The sequence below is a fragment of the Alligator mississippiensis genome, chromosome 15, assembly GCF_030867095.1.
Source record: "Alligator mississippiensis isolate rAllMis1 chromosome 15, rAllMis1, whole genome shotgun sequence".
NCBI classification, from domain to species: Eukaryota; Metazoa; Chordata; order Crocodylia; family Alligatoridae; genus Alligator; species Alligator mississippiensis.
This window is the reverse complement of record NC_081838.1, coordinates 4629995-4646296: the sequence shown is the minus strand read 5'-3', so window position 1 is coordinate 4646296 and position 16302 is coordinate 4629995. Positions and strand designations below refer to the sequence as shown.

General features: G+C 54.9%; 1 protein-coding gene across 2 annotated transcripts; it reads left to right on the top strand.

The window, feature by feature from the left end:
- Positions 1 to 79: 79 nt before the first annotated feature.
- NAA40 (N-alpha-acetyltransferase 40, NatD catalytic subunit) lies at positions 80 to 16217 on the top strand. 2 transcript variants are annotated; one of them, XM_059718545.1, is made up of 8 exons: positions 80 to 178; positions 5244 to 5339; positions 5479 to 5531; positions 8233 to 8328; positions 9255 to 9413; positions 11551 to 11634; positions 13353 to 13430; positions 15808 to 16217. In XM_059718545.1, exons 1-8 carry the CDS (start codon positions 173 to 175, stop codon positions 15947 to 15949), a joined length of 714 nt encoding a protein of 237 aa, XP_059574528.1. In that variant the 5' UTR covers positions 80 to 172; the 3' UTR covers positions 15950 to 16217. The 2 variants fall into 2 exon arrangements, with proteins under 2 accessions (XP_059574528.1, XP_014459932.1); XM_014604446.3 differs by lacking the exon at positions 80 to 178 and adding an exon at positions 3555 to 3731.
- Positions 16218 to 16302: the final 85 nt, after the last annotated feature.

The window sequence follows — 16302 nt, the reverse complement described above, 5'->3', positions numbered from 1 at the left end:
TTGCGCCGGCCTTCCCCCGCTCCTGCGCAGTGGCGAGGCGGCGCTCCCTCCCGGCCCGCTCGGCGCAGGCGCAGAGCGCGCGCCGCCCGCTCGCTCGCGCCGGCCCCCCCCGCCCTCCTCCCCCCCCCGAGGCCCCCCCTCCCCCGCCCGCGGGTCCGCGAGCGCCGCCGTCATGGGGGTGAGTGCGGGGGGAGGGGAGGGGCGGGGCGGGGGTCCCGGGTCTTGGGGGGGGGGACGTGGGAGGGGGGCCCAGGGCTGGGGTGTCTGGCCAGGCGTCGGCGGGGGCGGCTCGGGGCCGGGGTTAGAGATGGGCGCTGGGCGGCGGGACGCCTGGCTCCAGTCGCCACCGTTTCCAGGGGCAGGTCTGGCCGGGGGGAGCTTTCCTCACAAGCTCAGCCTCTGCCCCTTTTCCCGCTCTGTGCCTCAGTTTCCCTGCTCTGGCACCGCAGCGAGGCCTGCCTCCGTCTCCTTTGTTGACACAGATGCCAACCCGGCCAAGCGTCGGGGGCCGCAGCGCCTCCCTGCCCCACAGACGTCCGTCCGTCTGTCCCCGGGGCAGCTCCCCCGCCCGGCGCCAGGCGACGCGGTCCCTCCGCTCACGCCAGCCGGTGCCCCGCAGCGGGCGCCGGTACAGCCTCGGTGCCGCGCGGCTCGGGGGCCCTGTCCCGGCGCGGCGACCTCCCCGCGCTGAGCAGCGCGGTCGCGCTCGCCTAAAACCCACGCGGGAGGCGCTGGCTCGGAGCATCTCGTGGGAGAATTTGAGGGCTTGAAAACGAAGGTCACGGCCGAGCGTGCGCTCGGAGCCCGCTGGAGAGCCGAGTAAGCGGCTTTGGGCCTCGGGACTGGGTTTAAACCCGAGCGGGGCCCTGCTCAGGGCTGTGCCGTGCTGCCGGCTCGGGAGGCTCGCGGACGCGCGCCTGTCCGGTCGGCGGCTCTTGCTTTGCAACGAGAGTTCGCTCCTGAACACGTGCGCCGGGGAGTCGGGCTGCGCTCGGCCGGGTTCTGGAGAAGGGCTTGCGTCCCCCGTGGTCAGCGAGGGCTGTTGTGGGCGTGGGGCCCGTGCGGAGGTGGCCGAGTGGTGAGTTTTGGTGAGATGTTTAACTTCTGGCTTGTTCCCCGTGTCTCGATGCAAAGCAGAAGCCTAGAGCAGCCGGGCTGTCTCCCCTCGGGAGGTCGCGTCTAGTCCGCCCCCCTGCCCCAGACAGGATTGGTGCCGTCTGAAGAGCCCCAGACATATTAGTTAGGGTTAGGCCATGCGTCCGTCTAACCGAGGCTTACAAGTTGGGAACGACTCTGGCGCGCAGCTCCTGACACATCCAGCTGCCCCAGACGAAGCCAAGCCAAGGGCCAGAAGGAGGTGGTTAATACAGGCTCAGAGATCCCAGGCAGGGTCCGTGACCCCGCTGCAGAGGAAGTCAGGACCCCCCCCAGTTCGTGCCAGTTCAACTGGGAGGGTCCAACTTCTTTCCTGGCCCCCTGTATAACAACGGGGCTGACCCTGAGCGCTAGAGCCAGGGACTGACAGGTTTTAGTCCTAACAAGGGCATCAGCACGGCCCCATCTGGAGTCTGTTTAAAGCACATGGAGCGCTCAGGAGTGGGAAACCTCTTCAAATAAACTTTCCCACCAGAGTCCTCACGTTCCCTGGGCTTTGGTCTTAGAGCAGTGCCCAAAATAAACTGCTGACTGCCTTGCTTTTGAGCTGCAGTCTTTCTGCCTGTGAACTGTGCTGACTGGTGCTTCGTGTGTGTCCTGGCGGTTAGGATGTGGCCTTGAGAGGCTGGTCTCTGGGCTTTGGAGGGGGCGGCAGGGCCTGGTGGGGTAGGGCAAGACATCACAGGACACCTGGGTCCTGTCCCTGGCTCTCAGAGAGGGAGACAGGACCCATGGGTTCTTGGAGGGTGGTGTGGGCTGATGGGTTAAGACAGGACACCTGGGTCCTACCTGACCGCTACAGGCTTGGGACCGACTAGATAAGCAGCAGCTCTGCAGGAAAACACCTAGGGGTCACAGTGGACAAGAAGCTGAATAGGAGCCAGCAGTGTGCCCTTGTTGCCGAGAAGGCTAATGGCATCCTGGGCTGCATCAGTAGAAGCATTGCCAGCAGGTTGAGGACAGTGATTCTTCCCCTCTATTCAGCACTGGGGAGGCCACATCCGGAGTCCGGTGTCCAATTTTGGGGCCCCCGCTACAGAAAGGATGTGGAGAAATTGGAGAGAATCCAGCAGAAAGCAGCGGAAATGGTTGAGGGGCTGGGACACGTGATTTGTGAGGAGAGGCTAAGGCTAAGGGCTTGTTTCGTCTGCAGAAGAGAAGACTGGGGGGGATTTGATAGCAGCCTTCAACTCCCTGAAGGGGGGCTCCAAAGAGGATGGAGCCGGGCTGTGCTCAGTGGTGGCAGGTGACAGAACAAGGAGCAATGGGCTCAAGTTCCAGCAAGAGAAGTTGAGGTTAGATACTAGGAAAAACTTTCTCTCTAGGAGGGTGGTGAAGCACTGGAATGGGTTACCTAGAGAGGTGCTGGAGTCTCTGTCCTTGGAGGTGTTTAAGACCTGGGTACCCAAAGCCCTGGCTGGGATGATCTAGTTGGGGATAGCCCTGCTTTGAGCAGGGGGTTGGGCTAGATGTGACCTGAGCGCCCTTCCAGCCCTCGTTTTCTATGGGTCTCAGAGATGGTTAGGCTACGGAGACAGGACTCCTGGGTTCCCAGAGGGTGCTGAGTCCTAGTGGGTTAGGATGGGCCGTCAGGACTCCTGAGTCCTATCTGGTTGTCAGAGGTTTGGGGTAAGGAGACAGGGTGCTGAGTTCTTGGAAGGTGGTGGAGCCTAATGACTGAAAACAAGCCATCAGGATGCCTGGGTCCTATCTGATCCCACCACATCAGACCTCCCCCTCCCTTAGGCCTAACCAGCACTGTTAATTGGCACAAGAGCCTGCATTTGCCCTGGGCTTTCAAAGGATTGGTTAGGGGTGAAGAGAAGTAGATCCCGGGGTTAGAGCTGAAGTACCCAGCTCTCAGCATGGGGAGTCCAGCTGCCTCCCTGATAGGGATGGGAAATGTTTCCTCGCGGAGTAATCCATGCCAGGAGATCACCCTGCCACCACGGTTTCTGTGACTCGCCCCTGGCACCTGTCCTTCCCCGCTCCCTAGCAGCCTGGCATACTTGCCAACCACGTGTCTGCAGCGCCGGTGTCCTGATTTGAACTCAGGGCCTCTTACTGAGTCTTTGTCAGCTCAGAGATCTTACAGCCCTGGCTAAGGCAGGCTTTGAATCGGGATTCATTGCAGAATTGCCTTCTCTCTGCTTTGGGTGGCTGGAAAGGACTTAGCAGGCTGCCCTGGTGTTGACACTGCAACCTGCATGATTGACTGGCATGTTCAGCTCTTTAGGGGCTGAGATTGGAGCACAAAATATCTGCCCTGCAGGCAGCCGCCTTCATAAACCCGGCGACAGATGCGCTAACTGCCTTGCTGTCTCCTGCCAGATGTCACTGTTTGCTTTCCTCCTTTTTTCCTGGGACCCAGCGCAGCAAATCCAGCCTCTCCGGAGATGCCCGGGGCTGTCGGGAGAGGCTTTCTGCCATTCATCCCCGCTTAGCCCTGCCTATCAAAGCAGCACCCGGCAAGTGATTCACAAACATGCCAGGAGAGGCAATTTCCATGGTTAAAAAGCATCCGAGGCTCTAGCACATGCCTGTGAATTCTCCCTCCCTGGGTCACACCGGGACAGGCAAGTGGTTTCTTTGCTTCTGGGATGCTTGCCTGGGTCTCTTTGCAATGAAATTGCGTGCGTCTTGAGTCCATAGTCTGGTTTTTGGGGATTGGTGGAAGCAAATAGGATATATGGGGTGGTTTGAATAGGGACGGTCCTGTCTCACACAAGCGATTGGACTAGATCAGAATGGGCAAAAATATGACTCGTGGGCCGGATCCAGCCCACCAAGGGGTTTTATCCACCCTGTGGTGGGTTCCTTGGCCCCACCCGGCCCAGGCACAAGGAGCAGCCCGTGCCGTGGCTTGTGCAGCTGTTCCTGCTGCCCCTGGGCACGCAGCGGAGCTGGAGCAGCACAAAGGCTGGACTTGCTTCCTGGCAGCCCCAGCAGCACTGCCAGTGCCAATGTTGCAGCTGCCGCCGGATCCAGCCCTCCTGCCTGGGCTTCCTGGCTCATCTGTCCCACACCCACTGCCAGGGGCACCAGATGGAGTGGGCAGGCGGGGTCTCCACTGAGGCTGGCCCAGGACCAGCACAACTGGGATGTGCTTGGCAGGCAGATGGAATGGGGCTGTGGGTGGGTGGAGAGCTACGTCCAGAAGCAAGTGGGGCTGCGGATGGGCTCACAGGGCAGTGACAATGTGGGGCTGGGGCCCAGAGGAGAGCCACAGTCTATTCTCTGCATGTCCCTGTGACAAGCACCGGTCCTACAGGCAGGGGCACACGGGGAGCAGGTTGTGGCTCTGGCCTGCGCTGTCACCACCCTGCAATCGCATCCTGCTCCTGAATGCCACTCCCTCCCTGCCTGCAGCACCATCCCATCTGCGTGGCAGAGCACATCCCACTCACGCAGGCCAGTCTCCATGCAAGCCTTGGGATCTCTGGGCCTTGAGGCAGAGCTACTTAGGGAGTTGTGGTAAGCTGTTGTGGGCTGTGGGACACAGCGACAGGGGTGGAAATGCTGACCCAGCCTGCGACAAGTCACCAAAACTCCCAAAGTGGTTCTCCAGCCAAATAATTGCCCACCCCTGGACTAAGTGATCTCTGGACCTCCCTTCCAGCCTGACTTCTCTCTAATTCTATGAATGCGGTGTTTCTACCCCAGTTTATAGTGTGGATGTAAAACCAGTATAAAATATTTGGTGGGTGAGTAGGGCAAAAATTCCCCAGCCCCTCACCTGGGGATGGACATTTTTGGATTGGAAGGCAGCTTTAACGCAGCTTCCGTGACCTCTCTGGATTTCTGTGGTGCGGTGTTTCATGACTGGAGCTAGTGCTAAACAACACGGGTTCTGTGCTGGCCAAAAATACACCTTGGCGTTCAAACAGGTTTCAAGGAGGCCTCCGAAAACTCTGTGTCCCAGAAGGCAGTGCTCTGATGGAAGCAATGGACTCTTGGAGTAGTGCATGCTGGGATGTGTAGTTTTTCCAAGCTGGTCACTGACAGGAGCTACTCCTCTGTTCCTCCCTTGAGCTCTTGTGTTCCAGGTGAGGACCCTTCTGCTATAAATTCATGTCCTTTTGTTCCAGAGAAAGTCCAGCAAAGCCAAGGAGAAGAAGCAGAAGCGGCTGGAGGAACGGGCCGCCATGGACGCTGTCTGCGCCAAGGTGGAAGCAGCCAATAAAGTAAGTGCTTGCTACTAGCTCTGCCCAGCTCTCTCTCTTCAACCTCTCCTGCCCATCAGACAGCTCAGACAAGAGCTTGCTTGGCTTATTCTCGTTAGTTATTAATGCTCTTATTTCTTCTTCCCCCATCTCCCCGCAGCTTGGAGACCCCCTAGAAGCTTTTCCAGTGTTCAAGAAATATGACCGCAATGGGTGAGCCTACACCACTTGGTTTATTCTTCACGGGCAGGCCAGGGCTTGGGGCCAGAAAGCAGTGTGGGGCTTTACAAAGTGGGGGGTGCACTCCCCTGCTCCCAGCCTCCCCACACCCCCGGGCAAGCAAACAGCGCTGCAAGAGCTGCAGCCAAGGACTTAAGTCTCAAGGAAGGTAAGCACACCCCTCCATGCTCAGAAGGTTTTCCCTTCTCCATGTCTCATTGTCGTGCTGGGCTGCGGGCGGCCAGGTCTGGGGGTCACTGAGGGTCAGGAGAAGTAGCCAAGATCTGAGGGGTGTATGCAGAGTCTGAGTGTAGGGAAGCTACGAGATATGGGTGACTGGAGCCTCCTGAATCGGGGGGGCGGGCACTTGCCCCCCAGTGGCCAGTCGGCACCAGGGAAGGTGTCCCCCTACGGCCCATCACGCCAACGTGGAACTGCTAACGTAATTGGCCACGGGAGAACTGCTCCCCTTCCACTTGGCACAGTCAGCCACGGAGGGAACCACAGGGATTGCTTCTCCTGGCACTCACTCCTGGGCTGGTGCTTTCGAGGGAGGGGGCGGGCGGGGCACCAGCGCTCTTGCCTGCCCGTTGCCTGAGAAGGGAACACTGCTGTCAGGGGGTGCATGTGCACCCCCTACGCATCGTCTCTGTCAGGGGAACCGAGTCAGAGATCCAGACGGTCGGGCAGAGCACAGGGTCAGGAGCCCAGCTAGGTCAGGTATCAGGAGATCAAACCAGAGTAGAGTCAGGCAGCCAAAGGGTCGGGCCAAATGCAGGGCCCACGGGCAAGCCAGATCAGGAATCCATCAGAGAGCCAGGAGAGGCACAAGCCGAGGGTGCAGTGGCTTAGGTATAAGGTTGAGCCTTGTTGCTTGGACCCTTCCTAATTGGGTCAGGGGTTTATACTGCAAGGGGTGAAGGGTCAGCTGACTCTGGCTAGCCACTCCAGTGTGGGTGCGTAGCAAGGCCCAGTTGGAGGGTTCTGACTACCTGCATCTGCCCTAGTGCTCTACTAAGGAGGTGGCAGAATGAGATGAGCAGCTATGCCAGGCAGGCCAAGGCCCTAGGTTCAAGGCTGCGGTCCATCTGCTTTCTTCTGGCTGCCGCATGCTGTCTGGGAAAGAAAGCTGCTTCTGCCCCCTCAAACTGGACTGTAGGGGGGCTGTGGCCAGGGGTTCACTTTCCCCCTCCTGGGTTAGTAGGGAACACCCAGGGGCATGAGCTGGGGGCTAAAGGATGGTGAGGCCCATCGTCACATCTGAAACAACTTCTTTTTTTTTCTCCAACTGAAAACGAAGTAGAAGCTTTATTGACATGCTAGGGGCCTAGGGCTGTATCATTCGGTTGAAGATGGAAGCAGAAACAAATAGGACGTCATCAAAATGAGTTCAGAACACATTGCAGGGCTGCGAACTAGGAGCTGCATGACCAGGAGCAGCTTGCAGATAGCAGAGCTGCAGAACAAAGGGTAGCTTGATGGGTGGAAGATCCAGATCATAGGAGAGGGGGTTGTTAACTCCTGTGGGGTGAAGGAATTAGGAGGAATTCGGTGGATTGTAACATCATTACCAGGAATAACAAGGAATAACGGCCATAAATTGATTGAGAGTAGATTCAGGCTAGATATCAGGAGGAACCACTTCACAGTCAGGGTGGCTAGGATCTGGAACTAACTTCCAAGGGAAGTGGTGATCGCTCCTGGCCTGGGCGTCTTTAAAAGGAGGCTAGATAGACACCTTGCCAGGGTCGTTTGACCACAGCATCCTTTCCTGCCCATGGCAGGGGGTCAGACTTAAAGATCTGCTCAGGTCCCTTCTGACCCAGCTAACCATGAAACTATGATGTCAGCTGATTCTCTCATTGCTGTCTGGGTAGAAGTGTTGCTGCTACTGCCAAACAGTTGGTTTTAAAGTTTGGGGGACCAGGAATGAAAGGGTGGGGGCAAGTCCATCAAGGCACCCCTGTGCCCCGTATCTGTCCCTGCTTGGAGGGAGCAGACAGGGAGGGGGGGGCAGGGCTGAGCATGAGCACAGTCCCCTGTGTGGATCAGCTGGGACAGGCAGGAGCTCCCCTGCAGTGGCAGGCAGGGAAGGGGTAATGGGAGGAGAAGGAGCATGGAAGGAAGGATGGGGGGAAATATTTGCTTCCTTTGAGACGCAAATGGCTGGCTGCTACTCCAGAGGCATGGTGGGAAAGGTGGGGGTTTGCAGCCATGCCACTGTACTACTCCTCCCTCTCCCCGCTGCAGATCCACCCCTGCTCAGGGCACCTGGGTTTCCAATCCAGTCATTTGCTATGATGTCCCTGCTCTGGTCTCTTTAAGCTGAACAGCTGCTGTCACTCACAATGTCTCTGGCACCTCATTTTGGGGGGGGGGTCTGGTCAACTGCTACCATAAGACCTTATTACAGGGGTAACATAATGTGCCTCATACAGCAACCCCGAAAGATAATGAGTGGGTCGGGAAGGGGAAGTATTTAGCACAGTGATTCTCCCCCAGGGTGCAGATGTCAATGGGACAGGGGATGCAGGTCAGGGAGCAGAAAGTAGAGTAGTGGATGGGGCATGAGGCACAGGGCAGAGAACAGAAAGCAGAGCAGCTGATGGGGCAAGAGTATGGGGTCAGGTCAGTCCCCGTGCTTCTAGCTCTGATTGCTGCTTCCCACTGATGTCTTTGCACTCTTTCCCCACAGCCTCAATGTCTCCATCGAGTGCAAGAAAGTCTCAGGCCTGGACCAGGCAACTATTGACTGGGCTTTCGAGCTGACCAAAACCAACATGCAAACCCTGTGAGTTTGGGCCAGGGGAGCGACCAGCAGGGAAATTGGAGTGGGGGGCAGGGTTCCCTGTGGGAGGAGCCGTGCAGAGTCCTGTCCTGCTCTGCCAGGAAAGCATGTCAACAATGGACACAAGGGAGAACTAGGGGGTGAGGGCTCCATCTCCTTTACTCTGCCCTGAGGTCCCCCAGGTCAAGCCTCAGCCTCTGGCCTGGGTTGTGGGTACATGAGTACGTAGGCCAGGAATGACTAACTTGCAGCAAAGAGCAGAGCAGAAGATCAGATAGGGAGCCCAAGGGCAGATAGGTCAGCGAGTAGAGTGGGGCTATGGATTGGGCAGGGGGCACAGCAGCAAATTGGGCAGCGGAGAGCAGAGCAGCAGATCAGGCAAGAAGCAGAGCAGCAGATAGGGCACAGAGTGGATTGGGAGCAGGGAGCACAGCAGCAGATAGAGCAGCAGATTGCATGGAGAGCACAGCAGCAGGTAAGGCAGGAAGTAGAGACCAGAGCAACAGATTGGGCAGGGAGCACAGAGGGTAGGCTAGAGAGCTGTGTGTCCAATTAAGCAGAGTTCAGAGGAGCCAATTAGGCAGCAAGTAGAGAGCAGAGCAATGGATCAGACGGAGCACAGAAGCAGATAGGGCAGCGAGTAGAGAGCAGAGCAGCTCATCAGACAGGAAGGGGATCCTTGTGGCTCTTAGGGGGTAGGTGGGTCTAATTTGTGCCCCCTTCCATGCCATTGGCAGTGCCCTGCTGGGTCAGATTGGTGGTCTGTCTGGCCTTGGGTCATTTGGAGGTTGAGGGGGCAGAGGTGTGGGCATGGGGCCTGCATTATCCAGGAGGTCTGAGTGGAGTGGTCCCCTCCAGACCCCTCCCCCTTGGGTTTGCAGCCTGGGAGCTCGTGGCTTTCCCTGAGCAGCCCCCTCCACCTTACACAGGTACGAGCAGAGCGAGTGGGGCTGGAAGGACCGGGAGAAGCGGGAGGAGCTTATGGATGACCGTGCCTGGTACCTCATTGCCTGGGAGAAGAGCTCCATCCCTGTCGCCTTCTCCCACTTCCGCTTTGACGTGGAGTGTGGGGACGAAGTGCTGTACTGGTAGGTGGCAGCTAGGCAGAGAACCCAGGTGTCCTGGCTCCCCAGCCAGCATGGAGTGGAGGGAGGGGAGGGTGTTTTATCCAATCTGGTTGAGGCAGCGGCACACCAAGTCCAGCCTAGCTGTGTCTAAGGATGGAGACTCGCACCTCTCTGGGCAGTCTGTCCCATGCCAAGCCAGAAAGTCCTTTCCCATCCCCAGCCTCAGTTTCCCCTGCTGCCATCTCAGCCCTTGTAGCCACAGAGAGTTGTCTTTCTCCATCTTCTGTAGACCCCTGCATTAGGGGTTTAAAGGGTAAAGACTGTGATCCAATCTTCACCCTCCTCAGTCTTCTCCAGACCCAGTCACCCAGTTTTCCCACCCATCTGGCCAGATGGAGATTTGCCAAGGCCCCATTAGGCAGGAAATTTCCTCCAGTCTTGCTCCAACCACCCTAAGGTTTGGGAACCATGGGGTGGGGTGGGATGGGTCTGTAGAGTTGGAGTTTCCTCCAAGAAATGGGTATTTCCTCTGGGCACGGAAAAAAGCGGCATCTCCCCCTCTCTGGAACGGAGGCATTGCATGGATAAGCAATGCCAGCATGAGGTGGGTCCATGGACACATCTAGGGTTTTGAAAAGAGGGGGCGGGTACAGATGGTGTGGCACATTGACCCATGTGACACAGCACATAGGTTTTTTCCATTTAAGGAGAAGCTAGATGGGGGTGGGCAAAATGCGGCCTGGGGACCGGATGCGGCCCTCCAGACCATTCTCTCCGGCCCACAGGGCCCCTAAAATTTTAGGAAATTTATCTGCTCATGGCTGCCTGTCATGCGGCCCTCGATGGCTTGCCAAAACTCAGTAAGTGGCCCTCCGCCCAAAATAGTTGCCCACCCCTGAAGTAGATGCTTTACTAATATGGTAGGGGGCTGGCAGTATGCAAATGAAACTATTGGAATTGTCTTAAATTATGGATATGTTCATTTAAATACATATAGACAGTGCATTACATATGCAAAATTAATAATATATTACTATATATTAGATTTATCTACCTATTTATAGTTACGTCTATTGAAATTTGCTAGATTTGTATACCTCATATATAATTGGCAATATGTTATTTATATACATAGTTAAATATATAAATAAACTATTGGCATTTGCTAGATTTTATATATATATGGATAATTATTCACATATTAATATTTTATTACACACACACACACACACACAGAGGCATTTGCTAGATTTATATAGCTGGCTAATATAAACCAACTCCCTCTCTCTCTATGTGTGTGTGTGTGCATGTGTATACCATATCAAAATATATGATATTTATATTTCTGGAATCTTTTATTTTTGGAAGTTTTTACGACCGGGGAAGACAAAGCCTTCGCTATCTATGTATGTATGTATAAAAAAAATGGAATTTTCTAGATTTATATATTAATAAAATATATATATTAATATATATGTTATATTTATATATATTTGTATATATAACTATTAGAATTTGCTCTAAAGTTTTAAAAAACCACAACAAACTAGGCAAAGAAGATGAAAGTAGCCAAAGGATGTGGCTCTAGTTCTATTGCCATTATAGTTAAATGTATGTCTCTCATTCCAATTTATAAAACACAATCTCACCTTCTTGAGCATCCTTGATATCACCTCCAATACTTCACTGTCAGTCACTTTTACAACTAAGTTAACATGATTGCACCTGAGTTAAAGTGTTTAGCTAGAGGTAAAAACAATCTGCAGGGCTGCAAAATAGAAGAGAAACGTTCCCAGGAATGGGTAAAACATGTCAACATTGCAGAAAGGTTAGCTTGACTAGTGGAGTATCAAGGCCGTTAACTAGGAGAGAGGATTGACTCCTGTGACATCAAAAGAGTGGCAGGAATAGGGAGATGATAATGAGCCATGAAGTCAGTTGATTCTCAGCACTGCCTGGATAGAAATGCTGCTACCCCTCCCAGGCAGTTGGTTTTAAAGCTTGGGTAGAGCAGGAATCACTGCAATCCCCCCTCTACTCGCCCCCCCCCAGATTTGCCTCTGCACAGGTCCCTTGGGTACCCCCATGCCCACAGGCAGACATTGCATGTTATTAGCCTTTGAAATGCCCCTTGGTTTTCTCCTTCCCCCCCCTTCAGCTATGAAGTGCAGCTGGAAAGCAAAGTCCGGCGGAAAGGTCTGGGCAAATTCCTTATACAGATCCTGCAGCTTATGGCGAACAGGTGAGTAGGAAAAAGCCGAGACGTCTCATAAATCCTCAACACTTCCTCTACCTTCAGTCACAGGGGAGTCTGGGGCCCCGATTGGTGTTTTTTGGGCTGCGGATACAGTGATCTGACAGCCTTCGGCTCTTACGCTGTATGATCCTAACCTGGGATCACACAGGAGGCACCAGTAAGGGGGTGGAAAACTCACGATGGCTGCACGTCTGTCTTCTGGGAACTCTGTTGTAGCATTTGGGGCATTTGTCTGTTCCAGTGGGACTTCTCCTCAGCCCTACTGCCCCAGTCCAGGCGCACACAACCAGTTCAACTTGACAGCAGCCGCAGGGATCTGTTAGTTGAGAGCCAGGGTGGCAACGGTACAGCTGAATCCAGCCTGTGGAGCCCTTTCACCCTGGGCCCCCAGGGGAAGTCAGGAATTTGGGACAGGGCAAGTGAACTGTGCTATATACCCTCCCCCACTAATGACCATTTACCCTCACCCTGCTGCCACTGGGTCTGGGTCCCAGATCCAGATCAGTTTGACCTTGTCCGTCCCACCCCCACCCCCCCAAGCTAAAAAATATATTTGTGGCTGTGTCCACAGTGCCCCCATAAGAGAACAGCGTGTGTGTGTCTACAACGAACAGATTCCTTAGCCCCGGATCTGAAAACCACACTGGATTTCCTTGAAGCTGCCACCACTAAACCTCCAGTTAGATTCTGGCTCATTCCACAGAGGGAGGCTCCATCTACAGCTCAGGAGCATAACAAAACCCCACTTGCTTTTAGCAGCTCTGATGAAAGATGTGGAGGTTAGAATCATAGAGAAGTAGGGCTGGACGGGACCTCCTCCTGTATAACTCAGCCAAGCTGGACAGCCCTGGGCTAGAGGGGATCTTTGTGCTCGTGTGTTTGGGTCTCAGAAGTTCTGCAGCTGATGTAGCCAGCTTAATCGAACACACAACACACAAGATCTATCGCGTAAGAACATAAACCAGGGTGCCACAGCACCTTGGAGTGCCTTGAGATCCTTTCAGGGGTGCCAAACATCAGCACCATTAGGCGTGCAATCATGGTTCACCTGCTAAACCCAAAGATTTCCAAAAGGAATACATAGCATTAAAAGCCTTCTGCCCTGTTGAGATTTTTCCTGAGCCCTTTGTGACAAGAGAACTGCTGTAGTATGTCTCTGTAGTAAAAAAACAAAAAAAAAACAACTGTAAATGAAGACCTGGCCTTTTCCAAGAGAGGCCTTGGGTCTCAAGGTGGAGAATCGCTGCACTTAAATAAACCTTCTTGGATTTGGTGTTAGCCTTTGCCTGCTGAAATCAGATCTGTGTAAGCCACAGAGGCTGGCACCTCGGAGATCTCTGGAGTCCAGCCCCCTTGGGGTTGAGTTCTACCAGTCTAAGGGACTGGGGGGAAACAGTTTCCACATATGAAAGGAGAGAGGATGCCTTTTAAAAGAGGACTTCCTACATAGCCTCTAGCTCCCAGCATTCCCCATCACCTGTTTCCCTGGCCTACCCAGCAGTGTCTGCTACTGCAGCAAGCTGGCTCGTGACCTGGTCTCCACAGGCATCCACTCCCCCGTGCCCTTGTCTCCGAGTCTGTAACCTTCTACCACACATCGTCTTCCTCTACCCTGAAGCTCACTCCTTCACCTGGGAGAGGGTATTTGGGGCCTTGAAACCCTAGCTCCCCCATCTCAGCTGCCCCTTTCTCTTGCTCCGCAGCACACAGATGAAGAAAGTCATGCTTACAGTCTTCAAACACAACCACGGCGCCTACCAGTTCTTCAGAGAGGCGTTACAGTAAGGAGTCTGCGGGGTGGAAGGGGGGCTTGGCTCATTAGGTTGTCGTCACCTTAACCCCTTGTTCACACGCCTGCCTTTCAGTGCAGTGGCAACATCCCACCAAGGGGGAGAGTCCCGGAGGCCAGTAGTCTAGGCTGACTGGAAATTGGGTGGTTGTAAAGGAGCCTGGGTGAGCCGGCACCTTCGTCTCCCCTGCTTACTGGCAGGATAGAGAGGTGGGTTTTTGAGTCTTTCCACCTCCCCATCCCCTACGTGCCAGGGCCTGGACTGGTTCCTTCCCCTGGGTCTGGTATGAGCTCACAGCACCCTCTCCCCCAAGGTGACAAATTGCTCCGTTTCTCACACAGCGAGGGGGCTGTGTGACTGAGGCCCCCCCCCCCCCATGAGATCTATCTCAATATAAAGAAGCTTTGATCTTTCAAGCAGCTCTGGCTCTGTGGGGGATCTTCGCTGAGAGCCAAGGGGGGTGGTCCGCCACCCTAGCTAGGACACCGCATTTCCCTAGCAGCAGGCACCCCTCAAACGAGAAGGTCCAGAGATGGGCAACAAGGACGACGAGCAGCACGGAGGGGCTTCCACATGAGGACAGACTAAAGAGGCCAGGCCTGTTCTGTTTAGAAAAGGGATGCTTGAGGGGGGGACGTGAGACGGTTTACAAAATACTAAATGGCGAAGAAGTTGGTAGGGATTTAGTATTGGCTCTCCCTCACCAGACAAGAATTTGTCTGTCTGTACTTGATCTCTCACAAGACAAGGGTTTAGTATTGACCATCTCCCTCCATACAAGGATCAGGGGTCACAACACGAAACTAGTAGGTCGTCAGTTTAAAACTGACAAAAGGAAGTTCTTTGTCTCCCAGTGTAATTAGTGTGAGACTCGTTGCCACCAGATGTGGTGGAAGTGGGGAGTTTAGCCGGATTCAAGAAGGAATCAGGCACATTCTTGGAAGAAGGGGATATTTGTAGCTATTATAGAATCATAGAAAACGAGGGCTGGAAGGGACCTCAGGAGGTCACATCTAGTCCAGGACCAGCCCCAACTAGATCATCCCAGCCAGGGCTTTGTGTACCTGGGTCTTCAAAGCCCGAAAGGATGGAGATTCCACCACCCCTCTGGGTAACCTGTTCCTGTGTTTTACTACTCTCCTGGTGAGACAGTTTTTCCTAATATCCAGCCTCAACTCCCCTTGCTGCGACTTGAGCCCATTGCTCCTCGTTCTGTCATCTGCCCCCGCTGAGCACAGCCCAGCTCCAGCCTCTTTGGAGCCACCCTGCAGGGAGTCAAAGGCTGCTGTTCAATCCCCACATAATCTTCATTTCTCCAAACAGTTCCCTCAGCCTCTCCTCACAAGTCATGTGCCCCAAACCATTTCCATTGCCCTCTGCTAGACTCTCTCCAATTTGTCCACATCCTTTCTGTAGTGGGGGCCCAAAACTGGACACAGGACTGCAGATGTGGCCTTATCAGTGCTGAGTAGAGGAGAAGAATCACTGCCCTTGCCCTCCTGGCAACATTTTTACTGATGCAGCCCAGGATGCCATTAGCCTTCTTGGCAACAAGGGCACACTGCTGGCTCCTATTCAGTTCCTTGCCCACTGTCATCCCCCGGGTCCTTTTCTGCAGAGCCGCTGCTTAGCCAGGTGGCCCCCAGCCTGTCCGGCACATGGGATTGTTCTGTTCCAAGTGCAGGACTTTGCACTTGTCCTTATTGAACCTCATAAGATTTCTTTTGGCCCAGTACTCTTGGTCAAGGTCTCTCTGAATCCTAGCCCTACCCTTCAGCGGATCTACTCCGCCCCCCAGCTTGGTGTCTCTGCAAGCTTGCTGAGGGTGCACTCTGTGCTATCTTTCAGGTCGTTGATGACGACATTGAACAAAACGTTACGTGCATGGGGGGCACGGCCTCCGAATCAGAGCTTCCTAGACCTTATAAACTGGAGGCTGCAAGTGAGAGGAACAGTGGAGAACACCCCTGGTCAGACCCAGGGCACTGTCCCTTTCAGCATCCGCGCTCTGCCCTGGTGAAACACAGGAAACTGGGCAAGACGGACCTACAGTGTGACCCAGTCCATGGCAGCTCTTACGTTCTTACAAACCACATGTGGCCTCCAAACTGCAGCCAGTTCTGGGGCACTGGCAACACTTCTGGAGACCCCAAGCCCATCAGATCCTGGGGTTGAGGCAGGGATTTACCGCAGCTAGGGGTAACGTGGGATGTGCGTGATCCTCCAAATCCTGATTGATTTTGAGAGGTGTGGGAGGCAATCAGGACTGGGAGAGGGTCTGGATAACCCATGCTCAGTGTCCCACCTTCAGGCTGCTGGGGCCAGGCAGTGATTTCCCCCCCAACCCTGAGGTTTCTCTGCCCGGCAGGTTCGACATCGACGACACCTCTCCCAGCATGTCTGGCTGCTGCGGGGACGACTGCTCCTACGAGATCCTCAGCCGCAGAACCAAATTCGGGGAAAGCCAGCACCCCCACGCCGGTGGCCACTGTGGGGGCTGCTGCCACTGAGCCCTGACCCTTTGCCCTCCCCTTCCTTCCCACCCCCCTCCAAAGCCGGGCCCAGCTGCCGCCTGCCCTCCCCTCTGGATTCTTCCCAGCTCAGCACCAGGACTTCGGGAGAGCCACCGGGCCCAGGCAGACTGGATCAGAGGGTAATGTAGCCCTGTTAATTCCTGGCAGCTCTTGCCCCCCTTCTCCCACCTGGCGCACGCTCCCCGGAGCCCAGCAGAGATCCAAGCCCCGGCAATGCTAAGAAAAGCCTCAAGGCTTGTCCGTCGCTGGCCTCCGAGTCCAGGGCCTTGCCTTTGTCAGGGAAGAAGCACCCAGCAGCCTCCTGGCCCTGGAGATGCAACTTGTTGTCT

Coding starts and splice junctions, on each gene's coding strand:
- NAA40 (XM_059718545.1), top strand. Junction 8,329..9,254: donor AAAACCAACATGCAAACCCT/GTGAGTTTGGGC, acceptor CACCTTACACAG/GTACGAGCAGAGCGAGTGGG. Junction 11,635..13,352: donor CTGCAGCTTATGGCGAACAG/GTGAGTAGGAAA, acceptor CTTGCTCCGCAG/CACACAGATGAAGAAAGTCA.